Source organism: Talpa europaea (assembly GCF_964194135.1).
Source record: "Talpa europaea genome assembly, chromosome: 7".
Lineage (NCBI taxonomy): Eukaryota > Metazoa > Chordata > Mammalia > Eulipotyphla > Talpidae > Talpa > Talpa europaea.
The window spans coordinates 134,163,300-134,182,744 of NC_140074.1; the positions used below are offsets into that span (position 1 = coordinate 134,163,300).

Genomic DNA, 19,445 nt, shown 5'->3' on the forward strand with positions numbered 1-19,445 from the left:
GCCCCTTCCCATGACGTCGCGGCCGCGGGCCCCGCCCCAGTCCGGCGCGCTTGCGCAGAGCCCGGCGGGCGGGCCGAAAAGCGCGGAGTCACGGTTGCCGGGCGGGGGGAGCGGAATCTGAGGGCAGTTGGAAAGCCCGCGAAAGGCTCCTTCCGGCGGGGCAGCGAGCGCGCACGCCCGGGCGGGAGGAAGAGGAGGCGCTCCCCCCCGAGCCCCGCCTCCTTCCCCATGCCAATATGCGGGCTCCACGCGGCTTTTCTGCTCGCGCTTCAGTCCCGCCTCCGGCCGAGGCGCTGCCCCTCCTCTCGCCGGCGTGCGACCCGCGGCCTCCCCAGACCCGCCTCCGTCCCCGCCAGCCCCCCCCCCCCCCGCTGCCCTCCTCCCAGCGCCCCTGGCGGGACCCGCCGCTGCGGCCCCGCGCTCCTCGGCGCACGCGCATCCCCCGGCGCGCCTGCGCGGCCCGGGCCGCCCGGAACTACATTTCCCGGCGGGCCCGGCGGCCGGGGCCGCGGTCAGCTGACCCGCCGCCTGACCCGCCGCCTGACCCGCGGTGAGTCGGCGCGGGCGGGGCGCGCCCGCTGCTGCAGCGGCTCGCCCTTGGCCCCTGTCCCCCGCGCGGGCCCCCCAACCTGGGGCAGCCGCTCCCTGGGCGCGTCTCCGGGTGTCGGGCTCCTCCCCGCTCGGCTGGTAGCCGGGGAGCGCCCTGACTGTGGCCGTGGGGGACGCGCCCCCGAAACCCGGGGCTCTGATCCAGACCTGGAAGCTGACCCCGGCCGGGCCGCCGCCCCTCGCCTCGTCTCCCCCAGGCCTGTGGCGGGCGCGCCCCGCGGACCGCCGAGCGCCCGGGGCTGCTGCTGACCTCCGGCAGGCCGGAGCCACCATGTCCCCGGAATGTAAAAAGCTCTACAACATCATTATTTTAGGAGTTGCCTTCATGTTCATGTTCACCGCCTTTCAAACTTGCGGAAATGTGGAGGTGAGTGGGGAGCTGGCCTCCCTCCTTCAGGCCGCCTGTCGGGACGCCCCCGAAGATGGCAGCGAGACCTTAATGATACCAAACAGCGGGCTTAAATTGCACCTCCTGTTTCCTTACCTGTTCTTCCTTGGGTTTTCTATCATCAGGTTTGACTTCATGCGTCACACATTCCTTCTTAATACACGGGGTGCTCAGCGTTTACATACGTGCCTCTGATTTGATTTGGGGTTTGGGTGTCGTTCTGTGTGTTTTGTTTCTTGTCTGTGTTACGCTGTGCGTTAGTACTTGGAGCGTTAAGGGGGAAAAAGCCCCAGGGCAGCGTTACAGCTGGTCCCCTCTCCCTGTCTCCCCCACATTCCCGCCATTGCCTTCTGTGGTCCTTTCCTTAATCTCGTAATCTACTCAGTGTTCAGCATCGTAAATTTTCAATTTATTCTAAGTATTTGCAGACAAGCTGTCCAGGAGAGAGGGAGATGGTGAAACGTTTTTGTTGATTAGTTTTCTCTTCCACGCAGCAAACTGTCATCAGGAGCTTAAACAGCACAGATTTTCACGGCAGTGGATATACCAGGTATTGTATTTCGCAGCTGGTTTTGTTTTACATGTAGCAGTAGTTACTTAAATCCCATCCAAACCACGGGCAATACAATCTTGCGATCTTCGAGGGATTGTTGTTTTTTTTTTTTTCTCTTCTCTCTCTCTGGGAGATATTAATACAATAAAGGTGACGGATGGGTTTTAGATTTCATGTACAATTGGACACCAGCCTTGGAATCCTGGCTTTACAGTTTAATTGGCAGGTTATCTTGGGCTTCTATGAGCCCAGTTTCCTTGCTCAGATAGTGCTTGTAAAATGCTTGGCCTGGTGCCTAGCATTTAATAAAGACGCAGATAATGTCGTAATTACATTTTCCCAATCCTAAACACAGAATGTTTTGTGGGGTTCTTGAAAAGTTTGTCATTTCATAGTGATTATTATATCGTCATCACGTTCTCTTAGATTTTTGTTAAGGTCTTGTTTAGTCCCAGTTTTACATATGGAGAAAATGAAATGATAAGACCTTAAGTACATAGAAAGGTAACGTATGTGTGTATATATTCACAAGCAAGTTTCTTAATTTTTTTGTAGCGAGATATTAGATCATTGCCAACACCCGGCATTTCTCCCTAATTCTTTCTAGGTTCTTTAGTTTATGTACCCTGAAACTGACTGTATATGATTTTGCAAGTAAAGTGATGTTAATGTCCATGTTCCTAAGTGATTAATAACACTACAACCTTTTTTGTAGTGCTTTGTCTTTATGTGTATTTTAAAGAGCAAATGAAGGAACATTTAGTGTGTGAGAGTCATAAAAGCCCAAGACTCATTTACTTTGCATTTATGTAATTAGCAGCTAGTAAGTGAATTCAGAACCCTTGAAATGCTTATGGTCACATTTTGCTATAAGAGACATGTACCAAGGTTGGGTCTGTAGTAACTGAATAATGTTCAAGTGAGACTATTAGGCTGAGTTGAATAAATTCTGGTTTGGACAACTTCTACCTCTGTGGCTATCATTTATAGCAGGGATATGTCCTGCAGTTGTCAGGAGTTGTAGGCTAAGTTTGTAGAGCAGACTGGTTGACTAGGAGCTCAGGAGTCAATTACTGGTGGGGTTGGGGTTGGGGGGAATCCTGCCTCCACCATTCACCAGCTGTGCAGGTGGACTTTTGGTAAGTTACTTAACCCCTCTGTGTTTCAATTTTTTGTAAAATGAGGATAAAATGATCCCTTCTTCATAGAGCTGTTGGGACTAAAAATATGTGTGAAAGTACTTGCTTCCCAGTGCTTGCATGTCATATGTTAGCTGTTTCTGTAAATCATCAGTACTTTGAAAGCCTTCTGACCAAGGCAGGCTAGCTGAATGAGACGTCAGTATTTTTTACAAGTGAAAACTTGAACGAGGCATTCAGGTTGAGGAGCAACTACTAAGTTTTGACCAAAGATGATAAATGCTAAAATCCGTAGACTGAGTTGATTTGAAAAAAATGACCTTTGAGACCGTGGTGCTTTAAGAGTTTTATCTTGTCTCCCCCCTTTGCATGCAGCATGGCGATAATTTACGGAGTGTTCTCTGCTTCAAATCTGATCACGCCATCAGTGGTTGCCATCGTGGGGCCTCAGCTGTCCATGCTTGCCAGTGGCTTATTTTACAGGTGAGTAGTGACCAGGTCTTAGGACCCCTGAGCGTCTTTCCGGAAGATAGTGAACTTGTAACAAGAACTTGAAGTTGACTCAACTTGGCTTGAGCGGAGCACAGGCGGGAGTCTGGAGACTTGGCTCCTCTGTTGCTCAGGGGTGAGCATGAGGAGACGCTTGTGGGTTTGCTTTTGTTATATTATTAATAAAAATATTATTCAAAAGTCTGTCCATCAGAGTTGAAAAGAACTTTCCATGAACTAATCTCATTTACATGAAGCAGACAAATGGGGATTCAGATGAAATAGCGGAACTTTTTTCCTGCGCTGTGGAATGACAGCCTAGTCACCTGCTAAAACCCCAAAGTAAAACCCCCCATTCAGTGTCAGATTTTACAAATCTTTGACAACGTAAATTTAGAAGCAAGCAAGTCACATTTATTCCTTTTCTTTTCAACATGGGGGCGGGGGAGTCCTTTACAGGTTGAATTTTAAAAGAAGCGAGCCCTGAGAATTGATCCCCAGAAGGCGTACGTAGCGTTCTGTTTCAGGTATTGTTTGACCGTAACGCGTTGCCCTGTTACATTTTAGCATGTACATTGCCGTTTTTATCCAGCCTTTCACGTGGTCCTTCTACACTGCCTCCGTTTTCATCGGAATGGCTGCTGCTGGTAAGTGTTTGGATGTTTATTTTCTGTCTTGTTGGGGGCTCATCTGACAGTGTCATTATGTGTTTGGTGTGTGAAGCTCAGTCATTTCCTCCCCTTGAGAAACCTTTGGCTTGGATTGTAGTGCTTTGGACAGCACAAGGGAGCTGCCTGACGATGAATTCTGATGAGCTCACGATCGGAAGAAACAGTGGAATTTTCTGGGCCCTCCTACAGTCTAGGTACTGATCCTTTTGGTGCTTGGTGATTGTTGTTGTGGTTTTTGTTTGTTTGTTTTTTGGCAAACCATTTTTTTTTAGATCTGTGTTGAAAACTCAGATCTGCCATTTTGTAGCCTGGCTGCCCAGCATGGAGGCTGAGAGCTTTATAGAAATGCTACCAACCTCCTTGGAACTTGGGATTAGTTGGTAGAAGGTGATACAGGCTACAGCATATTTAGATTTCTTCTGTCGCAGGCACTGTTGAGTGGAGTGGTCCTCACAGCCTTGTGGGCTAAGAAGGCATTCTTTCTGTTTCATAGATGAGAACAGAGACTTAAAGGTTGAGTGATCAATTAAAATCATTCTTATTTGGAGTCCCAAGGCCACATTTCTGCCAGCAGGCCTCACTACCTCCTGGCTGCAAACAAATATAGTAAAATTCGAACGTGAGACTAATCATCTCAACCCTGAATTCACAAGGTGAATAAATCACCTTGTGATTTATTCCTTAAGTAAAAAGCAGCAGTGTTAGTCTGTAATGGAATTTGTCCTGCGGATATGCTCCTGTGGCTATTTAAAATATGGGTGCCGTGAAGCTTCACAAATGCACATGTTTAGTTTTGAGGGGTTGTATCTTAAGAACCCACAGCGTGAGTGAGCGAGCCCTTCTCGAGAGTATGCTAAATAAGGTATCTATAAGGCGCAGGTAACCGAATCAGGGTTTTTTTTTAAATACTGGACTTCAGAAATAGTGTAATTTAGTTTCCCAGGAGTCATTTCCAGAGCTCCAGTAAATCACGTGTGTCAAAGTGAGTCAAGTCTTCTTTGAAGGGCAGTTCTGAATCAGGTTACTGTCATGTGGGGGGAGACGTGAAGTCCATCTGGGTCAGTTAGGTCTTTCACAGCCAGGGTGGAGGTGGTACTTTTAAAATGACCCAGGACAGCGGGAGCATAAAATTCTCTGTATTTTCTCTAACAAGTAATGAAAAATTATTTGTGAAAACCCTACAAATATGAAAACAGTTTTGTGACATTCCCTTCTCCCTTCTCTTCCCAGCTTGTTCTTTGGAAATCTCTACATTTATTTTGCTTGGCAAGGGAAAACCCAGATATCAGGTTTGTTTTACTTGGTTTACTTTATTCAGATCTGCTCAAGGCACCGTAGCAGTTACACAAAAATTACTGCCTTGTTCACATTGTTCTTATGACCCTTGGGACCTTAAATCCTCTGAGCATTCACTTTTAGTAACCTTTTCTCTGGGTGATATGCTCAAACTAGGACTGTAGCATGTGCTTGCGTTCCACTGGCATCCGGAGAGGGCTGCACGGTGGACAGGCGTGCTAGTGACCTCGGACTAATGAAGTCTGCACTGTTTTGTCTTTATAGTTCTTTGATTAAAAGAATGTGATTAAGTTCCTTTGCTGGTCTTTTTCAGCTTTTTAAATATTTTTCTAACTGAAAGACAAAGGTCGATGTGTCTTATTCATTTCCTTCTGGGTTTTTGCTGTTGCGTTAAAGGAAAATTTTAAGGAGGAAGTGTTTGACAGTTTCAGATGCTCTTTCAACATAGTGTTAACTCTGGAATTGCTTGTACGGTCCGAGCTCTCATTTCCATCTCTTTCCTCCCTAGACAGTGACCGAAGGACAGTGTTTATCGCCCTGACAGTCATCAGCCTTGTGGGGACAGTTCTTTTCTTTCTCATTCGAAAACCAGATTCCGAGAATGTCCTGGGGGAAGAGGACCCTTCTGATGACCAGGACATGGAAGTCAGCGAGTAAGAAGTTGGAAACATTCCTTTTGATTTTCAGATATGTTTTAATGGAGCCGGTGTAGAGGTCACCGACCTTGGTATAGTCCTGACTTATTCCCGGCATTGGGCAAACAGGAGGGCAGAGTTTTAAAAATAAAAATAAGAAAAACATAAGGAGAGGAAAAGATTAAGGCGAAGCAAGGGGGAGGGCGAAGGAAAAGAAAGGTAGACAGAGGCAGGGGAGGGAGTGAAAAGCATTGAAAGGGGGTTTAGTGGGGCCCCGGGTGCCACTGAGGGGTGTGTGTGACCCTGGCCAGCTGCAGTAGCCCCCCGAGTTTCTCCTTACCTGTTTCCTCCCTCGGGTCAGCTGCCCTCCATGCGTTTTAATATGTAAGAACTCAGGCTTATAACGTTAAGTAGACGATAGCCTCTGCCCTCGGTTGCGGCTTCTCTGGCCGCTCGAAGGGCGGCTGCCGAGGCCCTGGCGGGCACCGCCATACACTCAGCCGGCGCAGTGGGCTGCTTGTTTTTTTCTTCAGTGCCTTGAGCGAGTTCCAGCTGGAGGGAAAGCTCCTGAACCATCCCCGACAACTTCTCTGCGGGTCCGGGCTAGATCTGTGGACAGGACAGTGAGAACTCCGTGGCACGCTCATTTCACTTCGGGAGTTAGGAGACTGTGAAGATGGCCTTGGCGCGCGCCATCTTGCTAAGACGTTTACACTGAGCAGCCTACGCTGCTTTGTTGATCCCCAGAGGCCTCAAGTTCTCTACTCATGGGCTCATTAAGCATTCAAAATTGGCCTGAAATTTACTTAAAGCAAGAGAGAGGGGCGTTCTCTGGGGTCTGCATGTACAGATGTACATAACGCGTGCACACGCACAACACAAACGAGCCATGTATGTGGATAGCATGCACATACATGTGTACACTTGACGTATTTTTTTAAGGGCAAACTGATACTGGGGGAGTCTGGGAAGGTGAATTCCACAGATCACGGGCTCCTCACCCAGCACTCTGCAGGGTCCAGAAGGAAAGCCACAGCCGGGCTCAGTCGTCTTAGCATCGCCTCCCCCCGCGCTGCCTTCCATGTCTATCCCACAGTAACTCTGCTGATGCACCAGTTCCCTCCTCAGCCTGAGGTGAACGCAGCAGGGCCCTGTTGTCCCGGGCCTGGCGCTCAGAGGGTCTGGTAGACAGGACACGTGTCGGGAAATCTCAGGTTAAGTGCTGAGAGGCAGGGGAAGGGCGACGGTAGAGCGAGGCTCCCTGAGACCTGGTGAGTGAAGGCGAAGGCCATGGGGCGGGGGCTGCCACAGCAGGACTGCACGGGGGAGGGGGGGACGGCTGGGGGGGGGGTGGACATTGGGCCTGCAGTGGCAGCATCAAGCTGGATAAGCTGGGTCAGGAGTTAGGGTTTTATTCTCCGTGTGGGTGCCGAGAAAGCTGTTGAAAGGATCCCCTTCGAGGCTGACCGGAGGTGAGGGGCATCCTGTCCTTCCGCCTGTGTCCTCTCGCTTGGCCTGCGTCTCTGAGCGCCTGCACACGGCCGGGAGCCTCGGGATTGCTTCCGTGGCAGCTGCCGCTCTCCTCTTCTCTCTCTAGACTTGAGTGTCTGGTATATTCCAGGTGTCGTTTGATGGGTGCTTAGCTGCAGGGACAGAGGGTCACGCATCCACTGGGCTTGCTCTATAATAAGAGAAAGAAAAGAGAAAGAAGAAAAACAGGATTTTAGCAGCTTTCGAGATGTCACTCATGCTGTGCAGTTGGCCGCTCACAATGTATGACTCGACGGCTTTTTGTGTCTTCCCGAGTTCTGTGCTCGCCACAGTGATGGGGCACTTCTGTTATTCCCCCAAAACATCCTGCACCCCTCCGCCATCCAGTATTTTCAAACGGAGGAAACCTTGGCGGGCACCGAGGGGAGGGACGCCAGAACCCCTTGCCAGCCCCGCGGAGGACAGGCTTTTGCAGGCCTGCGTGAAGATGGGATGGTTTTTGGTTCTCATTTCTATTTTTCAGGGTAAAATCTTCATTTTTTTTCTTTTCACTTTATCAGGCCTCCCCAGAACAACATGACAAAGGCAGTTGACGCATTTAGTAAGTATTTTCTCTCTCTGAAAAGCAAGAACTGTTCAGGAACAGCTTCAGCGTTTGCTTTTTTCCTTTTCCCTGGTAACTGGATTGATGGTCCACCCGCGTGTGCCTCTCCGAAACACTGTCGTCTTCCCTAGAAACAGCTGTGTGGGAAGGGGATGGGGGCGGGCGTGAGGGGCAGTCAAGTCCCACGGAGTGTGAGGGTGGTGTGTGGAGTTAGTTGGGCATTTGCGAGTTGCTGTCCTCCCTGGGACCGTCCGGCTGTGCTCCTCTGTTGAGAGTTCTTGCAGCCGAACCCTCCTTGTGTCTTGTCCTTGTTTTATTCTTTGAGTATCAGGTGGCATACACCTATCTTCTTCTTCATTTTCTAGAACAGCAGACTGAGCTTTAGAGAGTTTATTGCACCAGGGTGAGACAGCCAGCCCATGACTGGGCCGGGTTCCTTCAGAAACTCACGGCCATAGCTTCCGAGTCCAGTGAGGCCTGACCGGGGCCATTTTTTGCTTCTTCTGCAGTTCTCTCAGCTCTTTGTCTCCCCAGGTAGAGGATCTGGCTGAAGCAGGTACTCTCTAGTAGGGAACAGCCTTTTGGGGGCCACTTCCTGTCAGTACACCCTAGTAGGCCGCCGCACCTTATGCTGGCCAGCGGGTTCTCGGCTAGAGGGGAAATTCTCGACCTATACAGTGTGGCCAATGACAAAGAGAACTGACTTCCGGCTGGCGTCCCCGTAGCTTCTCTTAGGAATGGGCCTGTGGGCGTGGCTGTCTGAGCCTCGCACTGTGGTTTATCACTGTTTTATCAGACGTTTGTTCTGTGCGTGTCCTGTGTTGCAGAGACATGTTTGTAATTATAGTTGGGCCACATGTTATAATTAAAGAAGGTGTGACCTGTCTCTGTCTCGATGGCAGGTCCCCACAGTCAGAGTCTGGCTTTTGGCTTTGCAGGTCTAGAAACTCGTCCACCGGCTCACGGCAGCCAGACGGACTCTGAGAGCAGGGGTCAGCCGTGGCGAGTTTTTATTTTTCAGTGGCCCCTTCTGTGGCCATCCCCTTCTAGTTGTCAGGGTCCTAGAAAGCCACACGCAGGTAGGAAAGGAGGGCCTGATGACCTTCAGGCTCCCAGGGGCTTGCACCAGTAAGGAAAGCCGACAGCCCAGTAGGCAGCAGCCATTTTGTAAACATACAAAATAGTATAACTGAAGTACAGAAATGCAAGTTTAAAGGTTTTCTATCATGTTTCAAGTGGTGAATGATCGTCAGTATCCTGGGGTGTCCCTGCTGGTAAAGTAAGTGTGCTCTGGTATTACTCTCTGAAGACCAGGTTGGCAGAAAGATCGCGAGCCTTTAGTCTGCTTCCTGTCTCTCTAGATGGGCCATTTCGTGTGAAATGTGCCGTGTGTGCTTCCTGGCGGGTTTGTTTTAGCATAGGACCTTGGGCACTCATCCACATTCCAGTAGCCTGCTAGAAAGTTCGCTTCGTTTCTGCTTTTTACATCTTAGGAACAGTCGCTCTGTGAACGTTTGTCATAGGTCTTTGTCTCTTGGCAGTGGGGTTGCTGGATCACGTGCCACCTCGTGCTTAACCTCCACGGAGACCCCCAAGTCTGAGAGGCTGTGTCGTTTACGTTCCGGCCCCGGGGGGGCTGGTTGCTGTCTCCAATTCTTCTCTGTCCTGGAGAGGACGGTAACCATCCTCCCGGTGTAGAGCTGGGTCTTGTGGTTTGATTTTCATTTTCCTAGTGGCCGGTGGTGGCGAGCGGGTTTTCGTGGCCGGCAGACCATTTGCATCTCTTCTCTGGACCCCTCGCCCATTTTTAAGTTGGACAATTTATCCCTTGTTGGTGAGTCATGAGAGTTCTTTGTGTATTCTAGCAAAAGTGTATGCTCTGGTTTCTTCATGTCTTTTCATGGACTTTTCATGTACTGGCCGTATCTTGTGAAGCACATTTCGATCAACTCCGGCTTACCTGTTTTTTTTTCCTTTTCTAGTTGTGTGTACTTTTGGTGTTCTGAGACGCTTTGTCTGATCCCAGGTCACGAAGATTTAGGCCTATGTTTTCTTCTAAGGTGCTTAAGGTTCCAGGTCTTGCATCTGGGCCTGCCGTCCTCTCTGAATTCCTAGTGGGGTCTGTCGTGTGGCAGGACTCGCCGCCGCTTCCCCACATGGGGTACCCGGCTGTCTTGGCATCGTTAGCTGAGAAGACTCTTCTCCTCCAGTGACTGTTGGAAATCAATCGATTGTAAATTTGAGAGTTTATTTCTCGATCCCTTTGTCTGTCCCTTTGCCAGTATCATGCTGTTTATTGTACATTTCGAAGTTGCAAAGCATGAGTCCTTCAACGTTTTTTTTCAAGATGGTTCTGGCTGTTGGGGGTCCCTCCTGTTTCCATGTGAATTTTAAGATTAGCTTTCCAGATTCTGCAAGTAGATTACAATGTGTTTCTTTTTAAAAATGCAGTTGCAGTTTTAGGTTTACAGAAGCTTTGAGAGGAAGATGCAGAGATTTCTCCCGAGCACCCTGTCCTCCCCCCTCCCCCAGCCTCTCCCGTTACCAGCTCCCCCCACCAGAGTGGAACCTTTGTTGTGGCTGATGAGCCTACATTGACACACTGCATTACCCAAAGTCCAGAGTTGCCATTAGGGTCCCTCTTACTGCTGTGCCATCTGTGTGTTCGGGTGATGTGTGACAAGTATTCAGAGCGTACTGGATGATATTTAAAGTCTTTGTTTGCTAAGTTGGATTCAAAAACAAACTTGTTTTGCTAATGTAATTTTTAAATTAAAAATGCCGTTTTCCACTTTGTACTGAACACATGTTTTTTCCCAGAAGCATGCTGTGAAGGTAACTTAGTCTTGCTGCATTTCAGTGAGTTAGAGGAAAAAGTGTTGTATTGCACATGGAGAAACTCAGGGATTTAGGGTAGAATGTTATGTAAGTTTACAGACAGCAGTCAAATCAGAACTAACGTCTGGACCCTCTGTCGTTTAGTCTGCTAGATAACGGTCCTTACCTTTAAGATGTGAGTGGGCTCAGACAGTTAAAATGTGGGGTTTTTAGAAATATTACCCATCGCACGTCTAAATCGAACAGTGTGAAAAGCGAACTTTCAGGTGATCTCCAGCCAGTGCACAGGATGCTTCGGTCCTCAGGTGCAGAGGGCGAGGGGCTCAGGAAGTGGTGTCCCAGCTTCCTGCTGATTCTCAGCTTAAGTCTACTCTTAAAGCTGCTCCACATCTTAGGGCAGTTAGTGCTCTGGGTCCCTGCAAAACCTGACCTATAATGAAGTCTGTTGAAATAATCTGTTTTGCTTAGTCTATTTCACATTTTTTGTAAGTGCTGGAGAAGGTGTTGGGCAACGCCTGCCTCCAGGCTGTTACTAGAGCTGTTGAATAAGCATCTTACAGAGCAGATTTAGCTCTCACCTTCACATTCTAGCTGAAGTGTTAACCTCTGGCCAACGTGTGTTTACTGGCTTTGACAGAGTGGGGGTTTGGTGGAAGCAAGGTTTTAGGATTTTTGTTTGATTAATTAAATTCAAGTTAAATGCTGATACTGCCAACTTGTTTGCTTTTTTACAGAAAAGTCTCTTAAACTATGTGTCACCAAGGAGATGCTGCTTCTTAGTGTCACAACTGCGTACACAGGTAACGAAGGACTCGACGGCTGTGTGGGTTTTCTGTTGCTGTGTGCTGGCAGTGAGGTCTGGAGACAACAGCAGTTCTTATTCTCACAATCCTGGGCTAAGCTAAACAGTTCTGCTGGTCTCTGTGGCCCCTGTGAGAGCATGGCTGGGGCTGGAATTTCGAAGCTGGTTGCGTGTTTGCTACTTTGAGGTGGTGGGGACGGTGCCAGGCTGAGTGTCTCTCACACGCAGTCTTGGCTGCTGTCACATGGGTGCTTCCTGACCCAGCAAGACGGACAGGCTTTTTAGTTAGTGTCCAAGTTTCCAGAAGGGTCAGGAGAGACTAGGAAAAAAATTCATGACCAGCTCAGGCCTGACATCACTTCCCCTACATTCCTTTGGTAAAAGCAAACCACAGCCCAAGTCATTGTGGAAGAATTCCACACAAGGGCATGAAAGGGGGGGCTTGACTCCTCCTGCCGATGATTCCGGGTGACACGGAGCACCACAGAAGATAACAGGAGGCCTCGGTTGGACTGTGGGTTCCCGAGGAAGAGCAAAGATTCAGATGGGACGACAGGTGGCGCTCTCCGGGGTCTTAGGAAGATGGGGGGGTGGATCCACTTTCTTTTAAAGAATGTTGTCAGAGCTGGTGGTGACTCTGGCCTTTATGTGCCTTACAGGTATAAAAGCCTTTTTAGGAGAAATAGAATAAATACGAAACATCTTTAAAATCCAGTTAAGCTTTTGTTTCATTAGGAATCAGCTAATTTGCCCTTATTTTCTACCCTAAGCTTTAGAATTTCTTTTCCACAGAAAAAAGGGTTTAATTAAGACATTCTTATGCCTGTAAGCAAAAGAGTGTATGTGTGTGTGTTGGGGGCGGGGGTTCCCAAGCATCTGTTGCTGTTCTCGGAGAAGCTGCTCCCAGGGTCACGCGCTCTGGGGGCTCATACTCCTGTCCCCTGCGTTCAGAGTGGCCCCTTCTAACAGGAGAGACCTTTGCTCTTTGGACTCGTTTGTTCTTATCTAAAATATGTGGTGCCTAGGGCTCTGGCCAGTTTATCAGTCACGCAGCATGAAGTGCCCTTCCGGGGACGGACAGCTCAGCCTGAACAGCTTGTTTTCTTTGCTGCATACATGTTCTGTACGTATGTGGCTCCAGCATGAGTACTCGTGACGGAAAGCTGGGAAAGAGAGAATGTGACGTGTTTAATTAATTTTCCCTCAAGGTCTGGAGTTGACTTTCTTCTCTGGGGTGTATGGAACCTGCATCGGTGCTGTAAATAAATTTGGAATAGAAGAGAAAAGCCTCATTGGGCTTTCTGGCATTTTCATCGGCATCGGAGAAATTTTAGGTAGGTTTATGTGGACTTCTAGTGAGTCCTGGACCTGGGACGCGACGGTGAGGGAAATCGGACATAGGGGACTGTCATGTCCAGCATGCAGCAAATCTTTATTGTCTTAGTGCTCATTATATACTATTTCAATTGCAGCAGGTGTAACATCAAAGCATACCATATAATGATAACATAGGAATGATTTGTCTACTTTCTTACTATTATCTATTTACTTCAGACAGTAGGGTACCAGGTGGTTAGTTCTCACGCGCATAATCTTATCGCCCCCTAGCCAGAGCCTGGGAAGTCCGCTCATTATTTTTGTTATTCTCAGACTGTGGAGATGTAGAGGCAGGTCACTTTCCAGGCACTCAACACCAAGTCCTGTCACCCAGAGGTTTTGCTCCGAGACACATGTGTTTTCACATGTCTTAGGGACTCAGGTCAAGGCCCTTCTGCTCACTGCGCTGGGTCTCTCCCAACAGGTTTAAAAAGTTTTTTTGGCATTAGGTTGTGTCTTTAGAGTAGATTAGAAGTGTTAAGTGTATTTCACCTCTTTTTTTTTTTTTGAATTTGTAGTTTCCCTGCTCAAATTTTTACCTAAATGGGTCTGTCTTTTTTTTGTGTGTTACCACTATTCTAAGACAACTACATTTTAAAATATTTGCCAGATAGTTCACAGACAGAACTGTACAGCGGAGATCATATGGTTCTCACTCTTGTTGGCTTCTTGGGATGTGGGTGGTCTCTCCCAGCCCAAGGGGCAGATCCAGTTTAAGGAGGACAGCAACGTGGCTTTTCCTGCGGTGGCTTCTCCAGCTCTAGTGCAGTCACTTCACCCTGTGAACAAAACAGACAGGCATCGCTGTCTCTGTCGAGCTTAGATTCTCGGGGGGGAAAACGCAGCCAGCTGAGAGCACCGCGGGGATGCCGACCCGTGTCCTCCATCCCCTGCCTTGTTGCTAACACCTGGCACGTCTGTGCACGGGCCTGCATGTCCGCATGTCACATGTCCCTGGATCCAGGTGGAATAAGCTGCAGTGAGTGTGTTAGTGTCTTTTCTGCTCCTAACACCGGCTGGTCCCAGGGTGTTTCTCAAAACCTCGCTGAGCCGTCACTTGGGCTTCACGGGTCATGGTTTCTGGGGTGCAGGTCCGTGGTTTGGGCCTTTTCCCAGGATGGAGCAGCTGTCACCACAGGCTCGCTTTGGGAGATTTCTTCCCCATACCCCAGGCTGCTGCTGGTCTCTCCTTTCTCTGTGGGTCTCCTCCTGGGCCTCCGTGTCAGTAGGTCGTGCTTTGCTATGGGTGCGATTTATCAGCCTCGTCAGCCATGACTGCAGTGGGACTGCAGGGCAGGTGATGGGGTGTGTCCTTTCTGCCGCGGACCAGCACAGCGATGGACGATGAGACCGTCTCAGGGTTGAGAGATTGCGCAGGGTGGTCAGGGATTCGATGAATAAATGACACACAGACACACTTCAAGAGAGTGAAAATCTGAGTGCGTCTTTATTAAGTTAGTGGTCAGTATATATATGTTTTTTCTAAAAGCATCAAAGAGATCAGTTTGCTCATAAATTTAGTTAATTGACAGGGCAGTGATTTATGTCCGAAGTTACATCTAGCCTCATTCCTAATTGGATAGGCTATAAATTCTTTTTACTATTCTATATAATTATTTTCTAGTTGCACTAACTATCATAATTAATTGTCACGGGTGAATTTATTTTATAATGCAGTTAATATCAAAAGGTACTAAAGTTAAGCATATAATAGAAAGATTATTAAACTAACAATTCTATTATAACACAGTGTTTAGTAATGTTTCATTTGCATTAGCCTAATTATTAAATTAGGTATGTTTTTTAATTAGCAATCAATGACCAGAAAAAGGAAAGTTTTTAGAGAGACAGTTGTAGCAGAATAAAGTTTATGGGCCTTGAGAAAGCGAGATAAGGTTCCAAGTGGTCAGCATTTCTTTTAATCATCTTTGTGGCAGCTTCTGGTGGTCATTATTTCTTGACAGGCATTCGGCTTCTCTGCATCTTAGGGAGTTTGCTGTTCTCCCCCTGCGCGCATGGTTCCTTGCCCACGCCGGACCTCAGGGACCATGGCAACAGCCATTAGCCCTGAGGGTCACTGCAGGGGGAGGTGCAGCACCTTTCAGTTTCACTCTCTTACAAGCTGGAGGGCAACGAGCATAGGGTGGGGGGTCACTCATAGAGAAGGGGAGCGGAAACGTACGAGGCAGGGACATGAATAACGTTAAGGCTTCTGTCCCGAAAGCTGGTGTCTAGTCAGCATGTGTTGGCAGGAGCTGAGGTGGGGGGGGGGCCCTGAAGATGGTCAGCATCTGAGACCAGTGGTTCTTTGCCTCCTTGATTGACACTCAGGACCAGTGATGTCCTAAATGTTTCAATGCTGTGGGTGATTCCGCCACCTCGCTTTTACAGGTGGAAGCCTCTTCGGCCTGCTGAGCAAGAACAACCGTTTTGGTAGAAATCCAGTTGTGCTCTTGGGCATCCTGGTGCATTTTGTGGCTTTTTATTTAATATTTCTCAATATGCCCGGGGATGCCCCTGTCGCCCCTGCTGAAGGCACGGACAGCAACGCTTACATCAAATCCAGGTAGAGTGGCTGCTGGTTTTCTCGTCGGGTAAGAAAGGATGGGCGGTAACCAATGGTTGGAGGCGTGAGGTGGAACAGTTACTCCTTTCCTGAGAGCATGTTGCCTTTATAAGCTCCCTGTCCTGGACTTCTGGCACTTAAATAGGAATCCAGAGAGAATCCCAAGTTGTCTTTGTGAGTGTCAGTGTTACACTCTCCCCGTGAAGTCTTTTCCTTGATCTATGGTGAAAAGCCTATGCGTTATCTGACGTGAATTTTATGTCTCTGCTTTTTGAGCAGTGACATGTCCAGAGGGTAGGGCCAGAGGAGGAACAGTGAGGAGCCAGGGGTAACCTGCCAGCCGGGTAGGCCACTGAGTGCCTCCAGAGCACTTGTGTTGTGTTCTGAGGAACTTTCTCACTGCGCGCCCCCCTCGGGCTCACATAGCCAAGCTTGCTGAGTCTAGGCCCGCGGCCCGCCCACTGCCCCAGACGCAGCGCAGGTCGGGCAGGGCTTGCTGGGCTGCACAGGTGTGCCTGAGTTAAGTTCTTTGTCAGTTCTGGTATTTACTTTGTCTTGTTCCTTAGTGTTTAAAACTTGAAAGTAAAATGCTTTTCTGAGTGAGTTGCTTTTACATTTTAAATGGATCTAGCAACTATTGTTAATATCCATTCTTAATTGACTTTATTTTCTCCAGCAAAGAAGTGGCCATCTTCTGCAGCTTCCTGCTGGGCCTTGGCGATAGCTGCTTCAACACCCAGCTGCTCAGTATTCTAGGTTTTCTCTACTCTGAGGACAGCGCCCCAGCCTTTGCCGTCTTTAAGTTCGTTCAGGTAACCTTCTGCTCACGTGTGTTTATGGGCAGCTCTTCTTGTTTGTGCTTTGCCTGTATTTATTTGTTTTTTTTTTTTTTAATTTTTTTTTTTTCTTTTATAGAGGCATGTTTTATTTATTTATTTGTTTGTTTGTTCGTTTGTTTTGTTTATACATGCACTGGGTACAGTCAGAAGCGCGGGAGGGTGAGAGAATTCACCAGAGCCAGAGCAGGGAGCAGAGCAGGCAGAAGGACCGAAGTACACTGCTGAGGGGAGCAGCGGGCGGCAGGAGAGGTCTGCGCACCGTGTGGGACCCTCCTCTGGTGGCCGGGGAGCAGCCGGGAATCGAACCGGCGCTGCAGAGGCTGCGGGCAGCTTCGCAACCCAGCGCTCAACCGCTGCGCCACCGGGGAGGCCCTATTTATTTGGTTTTTAAATGCAAGTCAGGGGCAGCCTTTATAAGGACTTGTGACGGGAATTCAGCAGCCCTGTGTGGTTTTTGCCCCTCCCACATCTAGGAAACCCATTCTGGGCTCAGTCAGAGGCATCCTTCCCTGGACACTGGAACCCCTTGCAGTATATATAGACAAGGGCATTTCTCACTGTGAATGCCCATCATTACTCCAGGTGTTTGCAAAGCACTATGTATTTTTTTTAAAGATTTATTTATTTATACATGGAAGAACTGGGGTATAGGCCAGAGGTGCAGTGGCTGAGAGGACTCACCAGAGACAGAGTGGGTAGCAGAACAGGCAGATCAACTGAAACATAGCTGAGGGAAACAGCGGGGAGACAGGAGAGGTCTCTGCGCTGTGTGGTCAGCTCCCTAGCCAGGGATCGAACTCAGGCCGCAGTGGTGATAGTGCTGAGACTTCACCCCTAGGCCACCAGGGAGGCCCCCCAAAGTGCTATTTTAAGCAGCAGACGGAAGCTTGCTTGGTCAGTGCCAGGTCCCGGGTTGGTGCAGCCCACCAGGAGCAGAGGAGCAGAGCGCCTATCGGCCCATGGGGGTCGGGGGTGGGGCCGACAGCCACCGGGCACGCCCCTGACATGCTGTGTTGTCTGTCCTCAGTCCATTTGTGCGGCCACGGCCTTCTTCTACAGCAACTACCTGCTCCTTCACTGGCAGCTCCTGGTCATGGTGATACTCGGATTTTTGGGAACCATTTCCTTCTTCACTGTGGAGTGGGAAGCCGCTGCCATCGTGGCCCGGGGCTCTGACTACCGGAGTATCTGACAGACGCGGTGGTGCCGGGTGGCGGGCGCTGCAGACAGCGGCTAAGCGCGGGCCACGTGAGGAAGCCGCCCTTCGTCTCCTGACTCGAGGATGCACTTTGGTGTGGGGCACCTGAGACCTCAGGCTGCCGCGTCTGCGCGTTGTAGCCACGTTGACAGAGCGTTTCTACTTAAAGTCAAATCGAATAAGGGAACCTTGTCCTGTCGGTTATTGTTCGAAGATGCTTTGAACAACTTTGAATTGTTTGAATTCATCTGTCTCAAGTTCCATATGATCGTGTTGTGGGGTGTGAACGGTTTCTTCTCGCTCCTGTGCTCGGTGAAAGATTCCGCCTGGATGCCGCGCGCTGGGCTGTGTGTCCTGTGAAGGGTCTGGCTGGGTGCGGGGCGCGTGCTCCTTGTGATGACGGGAGCGCAGGCCGCTCCGCAGATGTGTCTGGGAGTGACATTCAATAAATCATGAAGTGCTGAAGTAGACTCGTCTCTTTGGAAAGGTGGGCCCCCTTCTTCAAATGCTGATGTCTCTCACCTTCCGGTTCATAGCAAGGAGTGACTAAGTATTATAAAACGAGGTACAAATGTCTTATGTCTTCAAAACTGAAGTCGAACATTTGTAAAGGAGCAAAAACATATAGAAAAAAACAGACACGTTTACTGGGGGAGCTTTTGTTAGGAATTTCCCTGCAATTTGCAGTACAAAAATAGTAACAGTTGCAGGGCCTGCTCTCGGGGGGCCACGCCACAGGCCCATCCCTGCACCCCCTGGCAAGGACCTAGGCGGTGTGGGCAGAGGGTAAGTGGAAACCCAACTCTCTTCTACAAGAACTCGCGTAGAATTTTTTTAAATTGACGTAATTCAGAGACCATAAAATTCACCACCGTACAGTGCGTGAGTTGGTGGGTTTTGAGTATGTTCGCAAGCCTGTCCAGCTGTCACCATCACCTAGTTCCGGGATACTTCATCCCCCCCAAAAGAAACCCCGAGCCTGGTGGGCCCCATCCCCCACCCGTCGCTGCCTGTTCTGGACACTTCGCAGACATGGGAGCGCTTGCTCGTAAACTTAGTTCTCACAGGAGAAGTTTCATGGCAAAGCAGATTTAGCAAGGAGGTAAAAATACCTGTTTTTCCCTTGTTTTTTAAAACCTTCTAGAAATTTAGAAATTTCATAGTCCGCTGAAGGAAAACAACGGTGCTCTTCAGGTTTGGTGGGGAGCATGGGGGACGCCCTGCCCATCCCCCGCTGCCACCTGGAGGAGCCCCGGCATGTGGAGAAAAGCACCTGGTGCTCTGCGGTTCGGTCCATTCAAGGTGACGTAAGCGCGGCTGTGTCGGCCTGGGTAAGTCACCGCTCCGTGCGTCAGGCCTGGTACGAAGCGCTTTACTGCTCCCCTGGGGTGTTCTATCACCATATACTAAACTGCCCCAAAACTTAGCCACTCAGGGCAACACTGTGTGGGTGAGGAATCTGGGCACAGGGCCCCTGGGGTCCTCGTTTCAGGGTCTGTTCTGAGGCTGTTGGCTGGGCTCGGCGGGGGAGGACCCACTCGGCTGCCCACCCACGCCCTGTTGGTGGGAGGCAGTTCTTTGCAGGCTGTGGGTCGAGGGTCACAGAGCTGTCCTTGGGCACCGACAACGTGTCGGCGAGACACAAGTATCGTCGTGACTTCATCCTCAAGTGGCCTCTGTTGGACGAAGTCACTGTCCCGGCCCATTCAAGGGCGTGAGCAACATGAGGCCGGCGCTTCGGGACCACCACACAGACTTTGGGGGTCAGAAAGTCCAGCACGGGGGAAGGCTTTGAAGTGGGCTCTGAGTTCATTGTCAGCATTTCTTTAGGGGCACAGTCCTCAGGGTGGGCCTCTGTTCTCGAGAGCTCTGGACTTCACTAGGCGGGAATCTCCGTCTTCACCCTTCTGAGACTTCCCTTGAGGGCTTTTTAGGAGTGAAACCTACAAT

The 19,445-nt window shown here is 49.5% G+C and overlaps 1 protein-coding gene across 2 annotated transcripts; it reads left to right on the forward strand.

Moving 5' to 3' along the window:
- Positions 1-880: 880 nt before the first annotated feature.
- Positions 881-18,115, forward strand: MFSD11 (major facilitator superfamily domain containing 11; the record flags this gene model as incomplete). 2 transcript variants are annotated; one of them, XM_084239445.1, is made up of 13 exons in its annotated part: positions 881-976; positions 1,492-1,547; positions 3,065-3,172; positions 3,746-3,825; positions 3,947-4,043; positions 5,080-5,138; positions 5,654-5,798; positions 7,832-7,872; positions 11,448-11,513; positions 12,724-12,849; positions 15,284-15,458; positions 16,135-16,270; positions 17,325-18,115. In XM_084239445.1, the coding sequence occupies 13 exons, from the start codon at positions 881-883 to the stop codon at positions 17,487-17,489; spliced, it is 1,350 nt and encodes a 449-aa protein (XP_084095571.1). In that variant the 3' UTR covers positions 17,490-18,115. The 2 variants fall into 2 exon arrangements, with proteins under 2 accessions (XP_084095571.1, XP_084095572.1); XM_084239446.1 differs by lacking the exons at positions 3,947-4,043; positions 5,080-5,138.
- Between the last annotated feature and the right edge of the window lie 1,330 nt (positions 18,116-19,445).